This window comes from the organism of the source record quoted next, unplaced genomic scaffold (genome assembly GCF_019419815.1).
Source record: "Pyrus x bretschneideri cultivar Hongxiangsu unplaced genomic scaffold, Pyrus_bretschneideri_v1 Contig77, whole genome shotgun sequence".
NCBI classification, from domain to species: Eukaryota; Viridiplantae; Streptophyta; class Magnoliopsida; order Rosales; family Rosaceae; genus Pyrus; species Pyrus x bretschneideri.
In genome coordinates, this window is record NW_025999817.1 from 764694 (window position 1) to 773478 (window position 8785).

Below are 8785 nucleotides of genomic sequence, written 5' to 3' on the forward strand. Positions count from 1 at the left end.
CTCTAGACATAATCTTTTAGCCCCTGGATGGCCTGATAGTCTATTTAAAGTTTTTTTTTTTTTTTTTAACAAACGATATTATTTAAAGGGATGGGAGAGTGGATTAAACCTCACAATGAGCTAGCAATAATGTGATTCAAATTCACTTTTTGCGAGAATCAAACCTAAGACCTCTCACTTACAAATGAAGATAAATATCACTAAACTGCAGTACTAAGTAACCTATTTTAAAAGCATTGCATACCACTTAAATTTTCAATGTAAATTTTTTTTCAAGCTCTCCAATGATTTCATGTTCCCACAAAAGGAAATAAAAACAACAATCATTGAGGAAATGGCCCATTTCTATCATATCCAGTTTTAGAAAAATCTATGTGCATAGTCTGTGCATATCTCAAAAATCCTACTTTAGTCTTAAGATTAAGGAAATGACCCATTTCTGTCAATTTTCCTATATTATTCCAATCATCCTTATAACATGAATATAAGCTCAAAACAAAGAGGACAAAACTTTATCATTGAATCAGACTAAACAGTACGATCCAAAGCATATACATATTGTTGCAGATGAATGAACTAACTCAATCTATAACAGCATATGCCCTCTGCCCTCTGGTTAGCAGGAAAGACCCCACTCTAAACGCGCAGGGCAGGGCGGAGCGTGGTGGATAGCAAAAATCACCTTCAAAGATGAAGATGACAGCCGCCTCCGCTTCTATATTGAAGACCAAGAAAAACAAGGAAAAGAAAAAATAACAAGACAATTACAACAACAAAAGAGATGCTGTTAAATTAACTTTTCTATCCCACTGTGAGTCCTAATTTTCTGCATTTCGACGCAGATTTATGGTTTGCAAAAGGAAATGAAAACTGCCATGAACCAGACTTTCCTACAATGAAACTAATCAAAATACAAATCACCTGTCTCTGTAGGTGAATTTGGTAACATAGTTTAATTACAATAAAACAACATACGTCCGGTCTCAAGAAACTTCTCGTTCATTGCTCTTGCATGTTTCGAACTTCATTGAGGGACGATTCATCTGCATATATTGACAGTAAAATGAAATTTAATTCAAAAGCTTGGTAAAGAGAATCAGACAAAGTTATAATCCAATTACCCTAAACCCTCTACAATAATCAAAATTAGAACAGAGAGAGCGAGAGAGTAGGCATGTATGACCTCATCATAATCATTAAACGAAAAAACAAATGCAGAACTAGACCGAACAGCAGATATATCCACAACTACTACAATGACAGTTACAAATATATATTAGAAGGATCAACAAATACAGAATACGTGTGTTCGTTGGAGTGCAGTTGCAAAGAGAGGTTTTGGGTGGGGATGAACATAACTTGTGTTTAACAACAAAGGGGATTTCTCTAATGATAGTAAAGTAAACAAACTCACTCAACAAGCATTCAACCCATTTGCACATGCGAATTTCAATTGTCAAAATAATTACTGTCTTTTTGCTAAAAGCAAGCATAAACTCAAGCCAAGATTATAAACTCACTACTTTAGCATTTCAAATCACGCCAAGACAATGAATTCACTGTATAAAAGAAGATATGCTATGTGAACTTTACCGTCTTCGCAGCATTTCTTCCTTTTAGTGTCTTCATTGCTGCTTCTGCAAAAGCTTGTGCTGCTTCTGCATCAGCTTCAGCAGCCTCAGCTTCCCTAGCTGCCTCTTCAGCTTCAGCAATGGCAGCTTCCGCTTCTTTCACCGCTTGAGCAGCAGCTAAAGTAGCTTCCCTGGGGGTCATAGTCCTCATCTTCGCAAGCTCCAAATCAATTTGGGCTTTCATCAGGATGGTAGCCTCATCATTGTCAAATTTTGGAGATGCCATATATCTTCCCTCAAAAGGAGACACCAACGGTCTTCCCTCAAAAGGAGATGCCATACGTCTTCCCTCAAAAGCAGAGGCCACCTGTCTTCCCTCAAAAGGATACGTCGAGGTATTTCTTCTTTTTTCAGATAATGCTGGGGTAGGTGCAATCCTATATCTGCGTTTTACCTGTCAAAATAAAAACACAAACTAGTAAGATCAAACTCTAATCAACTCTAACCATATTCAATTCCAGGGTTAACATCCCTTGAGGAACATCATAGCATAAACGAGTGTCCTTTCTTTTTTTTAACAAAGAAAATCCCAATTGAAGCACATGAACAAGTCGGTACTGTAGACCAAGTAAATTATATATCCAAGTACCAGCAAGCATTAAATCATAATATCCACAATATTTATCCATCTAGCAAGAATCAATATGATACAATGACATTTTTTTTACACTCCATTCAAAATTTCCATCCAACTTACACCGGTATCAATATTTTCTTGATTTCATCAACATTTCCATACTTTTACATATGGCATGACATTTCCATTTTTTGTCCAATGATAAAAAACCAACGTGATCAAAGATTCTCAAGCCAAGCCAAACTCTCTTGAAGCTGTGATTCATAAATAATGTCTTAACACTTCCATTTACTCATGTAAAAGTTGGTTTAGTATAGTATGGTATCAAATAAGATATAGGCAGCTGACATACGATGATTTCAATAAACATTTAATATGTGAGTAAATTAGAATTTTACAACAATTCAATCACCCATATCTTCACTGCATTCAAAGTTTGGGGAACAATAAGCCGTCAAAAGAAAGCGGCTTTGTTTGTTTATCTACCAAATCTAAGAAAAACTAAGGTAAAATTCTCAGTCAATCATTGTACTACCATGGAAAAATCAAAACCCAACTCTGAGTTGTTAACATGCAAACATGGACCACAAAAGAAGCAAGTAATAAACATAAAAATAAACCGTTCATATCAGAACCTGACATATTAAGCCCCCACTAAACCTATATCATGGGACCACTACAGAAACACTAAGATCGGACCGAAATGGTTATCTTGAAGCCCTAAACACTAAAATAAAGGGGAAAATCGGAGTAGGCAACAGAAGGAAAGAGAGAGTCGAATGCAAGGAAAAGAAAAATACCGACTTGAACCTCTGCATCCTTCACCCCAAAGCAAGAGCACTGTGTTCTCTCTCGGCCTTTGTTTTTGGCCTTATCCCCAAAGCCAACAACGAAAACAAAAAGGGGAGGGATACTACAAGGTAAAAAGAGGAAAGGTGGACCGAAAAAAGCAGGAAATCAAGGAGAGATAATATATCCGTTTAGATACCTACCTGTTGACTTAAAAGGTAAGGTTCTTTTCAATTCAAGATGTCCAGATACTGATTTATTCAAATAAAGAAGTTCGGGAGATTTATGGAAACTACAACACGTAATACTAAATTTCTTTGAATTTAGAGAGCATAAAAGAAGAATAGACCTACATGCGTACAAATGGAGTGTTTAGCAGTCTGACCAGATTGGCGGAACCAAGGGAAAAGGCACTACATGGGCCATAGAAAAGTGCAATTTATTGTGAGATCAATCAGATCTCGAATGATTAAAAATAGAGAAAATCTAGGATGAAAAAACCTGTAACACTGTTTAAATAGTTGATCTTCTAAACCTCATTAATTAATTCCGGAAATTACCATGTAAGGGAATTTCAAACAGAACAAGCATGAAGTTGACAATCACCTATGAAAATTTGTTCCTTTCATGTATGGAGTAAATTGACATAGTTATTGAAATTATTATTGTCATGTGGCACGTGTAGCTCCAGTTGTAATGAACATATGCTCCCATACTGAAATCGACAGTTTGATCTCCCTACCCCTTTGGCCCCGTTATTATCAACCAGAACTTTCTAGTATGTGGCAAATTCCCAAATGATCCTTTTTTTTTGGAGTACACATTCCAATATGATGACAAACCTCGGAAAACCTAACCTTTTTATAAATGTGTACAACGTTTGATCACTTGCCGTACAACAATCAAAAACCACATTGCATGCAACAATTCTGACCGTTTTAAGTCCAAGTTACTTGTAAGTGTATAAAAATGACAACTCCATGCACATTAAGTAGTCATTAATTGTTTGTTCCACAAAAACCACATAATCTAACACCAATAAAAAACAAAAACATAAAAGCTATACAAATAGGACAACATTTTGAGATTATTAGACCACAATATATTTACCTTAATCAGTTTACGGCTTGCTGTCAAGAATTTTAATTTCTCAGATAATAGCCTCTTGAAATCTTGAGGAGGCCAATATTCGTCCTACAAAATAAATCTCTTAAGGTGAACTCATTACACAAAATAATAGCAAGAAATAATGCTAGCGTATAACATAACTCGACAGCATAAAAAGACAAATAGATGCAACCTATGTATTGACAGTAATTACATAGCATAATTATTGTTAAATTATTGTAGATCTTATTCAGCAGTATGAAAAAATTGAACTATAACCTATCTAAAGTATCGGATTTCATGTACCATATGAGTAGATATCATAACCACTCTTCTTGACAAGGCTAGGCTATCATATGCGGGGTTTACTTTACAAATTACGTTAGGCTAGGAGATGAAACTGGACATTCAAAGTTAACGAGACTTGCACAAGAATTCATTTCTCTTGGAAAAGTGTACGGACTAAACACTGGTCCAACCACTCTTTAAACTTTTTTTTCCTTTTTAATTTCTTAAACTTTAATGAATTTGAAACCCAAGAAAGCAATTCATGACAATGTCATTAACAATGTTGCAGAAGCTTATCAATGAATATCAATGTCCACTTGTCTTGTACCATATACTGAAGGCTATTTTATTACCAAATATTGTCAATCTCCAAGCCTATTAATCGGTGGATCTTTGGATTAAATTACATTCACACTTCCCTACCTTGTGTGTGAAATCTTGAAAGGAAAAAAAGAGACAAAATATCCTCAAGGAATCCAAACAAAGAGTAATAGAGAAAGCAAAGAGTAATATAAAATTTAAAGCTAAATATCCGCAACCAAAAACCTGATGTGTGCAATCAAGTATGTCTGTATATTATACAGAGCCTCCCTGCAAGGGACAATGAAGAGAGGGTTCAACGTGCGCCATCAGCTTAATATATATTCCTTCTTTTTTTTTTTTTTTTTGTGGCTAGCAATTGTTCTTTATTCCCAACCCTGATGCTTTCTAGAACAGCAGTGAGAAGCCCCATATAACCGAAATGTAATAAACTCCTTTAAAATATTCGCTATGAAAATATTAGCTAAGTGAGCACACTGAACTACATCACTAGCTCATGATATTTGTCAACTTCATGAAACATGTAGTAAACAGTTTGATATAATCAACCAATTTATGACCAGATACTAATGAAGTGGGACGTGCCATAGAAAATTGCAAATAACACATAATTTTTGTCAGACATAGAGGCTACCTCTATATATGCAGCAATAGTCGTTTTATTAGATCCACCAGGCTCCTTCAACCTTGTTATAGCTTCCATGATAAGATTGTCCAGCCTACAAGCATTAACAACAACAAAGCATCGAAGTTACAGCAGAGTTTAAAATTTTGAAGTATGACAAGAAAAAAAAAAACTGAATAATAGCTAGTAGCCTGATTTAAAACGAATAATAACTAACTTACAGTCAATAATTGTAAACGATAAAATAGCAGCAACACCTACGATAATTGCAAATAACAAAGACACCAAAATAATTTCTCTTTAATATCATGATTATTTCAGTGCTGGACAAAAGGAATGAAACATTTGTCAGTACGCCCCAATCTAATGTTATTGCTTAACTACAGAGATTATCTAATCCACTTGGGAAAAGAAGATATGAATTCAAAAAGATGACTGGTGTCCCTTTGCTTTTGTGCCCCCAACAAATTATATATGTCCATTACTATTGTTCAAACTACCAGTTCTCTATTGTTTTATAATATGTAATTGTCTGCCCAAGTTAAGGGGTCACCATGTACTTGCAACTGTAAAGATCAGTCCAGTTCACAAGGAAAGAGAAAAACCAGGTAAGCGTCTACAAATTATGGAATAAGAGCAAGCATCTCTCTAGTGAAATCGGACTGCTAAACAGGAGACCATAATATACCTGCTAAACAGTGATTTAACTCTATGGAAGATTTTAGACACCCCATTTGATTTTGTATATCTTCTCAATTTAATCTGAACCCTAACACCTTTAAAAATGAAGTACCTAGTTGGACAATTGATTGAGCCAACCTGCCTTCAGCCTATCACAATCCACTGTAAACTACAAATAAACAAAAAAGCCATGCAACAAAGATTACTGGTCCCCAACATTTAGCATGTCAAATTATGAAAAATTTAGACAGAGAACTCAACTAGTGAACTTCTGAATCTTAATAAGTGTCACACACAAAATGCTCCTACATGTAAAAAAGAGAGATGCAATGCTGGGTGCATTTCAGTTTTATATCTTCATAGTTCAATCAGTTCTCCCATATGAAAATGAAGCCACTAATCTTGCACACTAACCAATCTGAACCCTTCAAGATGTCGTGAATAACATTTACAAACAAATCAACCTGCTGAATTGCACAAGAGTTATTGGTCCTCAAAAACTGAATAGAATATATCAGATGGGCAATATTTAAATACAAGATTTGGCAAGGACTTCTAAAAAACAAGAATTCGAAAAAGCCAAGAAATCTGTCTAACCTCACAATAGATTTTCTTGGACCAGAAATCTGCTGGGTCTCACTAGAAACTGAAATAGGCTTAGCATCCATCATTTCATCATCGCTTTGAACAACAGTACTGAGAGGCATAGAGTTTTCATCCTGTTTAGAAATCGGATGCATTCTTCTAAGTGCTGTCTTAGCTTTCTCTCGAGAGCCCCATCCATTTGCCATGACACTCATATTTCTCCACTTATCCTACCCACGATGATACAAAATAAAATTAAATACTCCATACGAACACAGACCAGCAAATAGTTTCAAAAATCTATTGAAGAATTGATAAAAGCATCGGTACACTTCATGTCCAACGAAATGAGTAGTACAACAAGTATATAGTGTTAAAAGAAACCCTACCTTAAGATCTACATTTGAGCGAGTATACAGAACGCCACTAAATTCTGGATCTTTAAGTATGGTCCGCCATTTTCCTGCGCCATGTTTAATAACTCCAGCTTTAAGGGCTGATTCTTCTTCCGGCGTCCATTTCTGCTTAGGAGCACCCATAGGGGGTAACACAGAAGAACTCCGCCAGAGAATCAATCTGCAAAGCCTTAGTGAAAAGCAGTGTAAACGAACACCAGTAATTATTATTATTATTATTCAAACCCTAAAAGGCTAAAAGCATCCATAGCAAATTTCAACAGCCGAACGAGAAATTTCCATACCACACAAACACAACAAAATCTAAATTCCCAGCATTTATTCAAAAGGAAACCCAACACAATTCAATTTCCCAATCAAATGTCACGAATTTGTTCAAATCACCTCGAAAATCCACGAATCCAGACAATAAGAATCGAAATTACATGAAGGGATAGGGAAAATTACCAGAAATCGGCGTCTGATTCATCGAATTTGAATATGAATTCGATTGCCAAGTTTAAATTCAATTCGGTGTTCAGGGCTCTGAGATTTGATTTGAATTCGGTTCAGAGGGTGCGGGCCTCTCGCGTCCACCTTGGATTTTTGCGGATCGACACGAAAAATCAGTTTCACGCCTTGCTGCCCAAAGAGTGACATGCAATTTCCGTTGTGCTCTGATATGGTAGTGACGTTTACAAAGGGCACGCACATGGGACTCCGGAGCTATTTATTTTTCAAGTTGTGTTTATTTTTCTTTCTTTTTTTTTTTTTTCTTTTTTCTTTTTTAAGTGGAGAAGGGTGATTCGAATTTAAAAATATTGAAATATTATTACAAAATTGAACTAGTTAGAGATACGCTCCATTTCTGATATCTATATTATTGTCCGTTATGTGAGTTTAAAGTACAAATGTGATGTGTTATAACTTATATAAATTGCCAATAATTTTGAAATTTCGTTAATTCAGTTAACTTCGAATTACCGTTGTACCAACAACAAAGAAAAAAAGGGCACGAGTGGGGGTAGCGGTTGGAAGGCACAGACAACAATTTTGGCGGTTCAATATTATCATCTTTATATGCTGAAAACAAAAAAAATTATAAAACGAAACAACAAGGACAACCAGATGCCATAATTGTTTTATTATTGTCATCATCATCATCATTCTTATCTTTCATTTCTTCGCAAGGTAAAAGTATTTTAAAAAATTATGAAACTTTTTTTGTTTTTGCCAACATTCAGATGTATTTGGTAAAGAATTACAATATGAAATCTTAACCATAAATTTCAAATTATAAGATTAAGGATAAACTCAAACGTCTTAGGTTAGAATCAAATCAATTGACTTTGTTAATTAAATGACATTCAATTGAATCGAATTGAAAAGGAATGTACAAATATTGAATGACACGATTAATTTGAATGACATTCGACGGAATTGAATTGATAAGGAATATACAAATATTGAATTTTAATCATAAATTTCCAATTATAAATGCAAGGATAAACTCAAAAATTTAAAGTTCGTGTCACGTCATTTGACACGATTAAATTGAATGACAGAATCAAATTGATAAAAAATAAAAAAAAATAAAAACTATACAAATATTGGCTCTTCATCATAAAATTTCAATTATACATACAAGGATAAACTCAAACATCTTAAGTTCATGTCAAGTCATTTGACATGGTTAATTTGAATGACATTCAACTGAATCAAATTGATAGGATGACAACTAAGGCATCCAAAGTATCAATTTTTATTTTATTTTTAGTTGAGGAGA

The 8785-nt window shown here is 34.7% G+C and overlaps 1 protein-coding gene across 2 annotated transcripts; it reads right to left on the minus strand.

Moving 5' to 3' along the window:
• Positions 1–485: 485 nt before the first annotated feature.
• On the minus strand, positions 486–7665 carry LOC103964453 (telomere repeat-binding factor 1). 2 transcript variants are annotated; one of them, XM_009377387.3, is made up of 7 exons: positions 7468–7665; positions 6994–7180; positions 6617–6834; positions 5348–5432; positions 4108–4191; positions 1594–2025; positions 486–1043 (listed from the first exon to the last, which is right to left on the minus strand). In XM_009377387.3, exons 2-7 carry the CDS (start codon positions 7141–7143, stop codon positions 984–986), a joined length of 1029 nt encoding a protein of 342 aa, XP_009375662.2. In that variant the 5' UTR covers positions 7144–7180; positions 7468–7665; the 3' UTR covers positions 486–983. The 2 variants fall into 2 exon arrangements, with proteins under 2 accessions (XP_009375662.2, XP_009375661.2); XM_009377386.3 differs by having other exon boundaries at positions 6994–7189.
• Positions 7666–8785: the final 1120 nt, after the last annotated feature.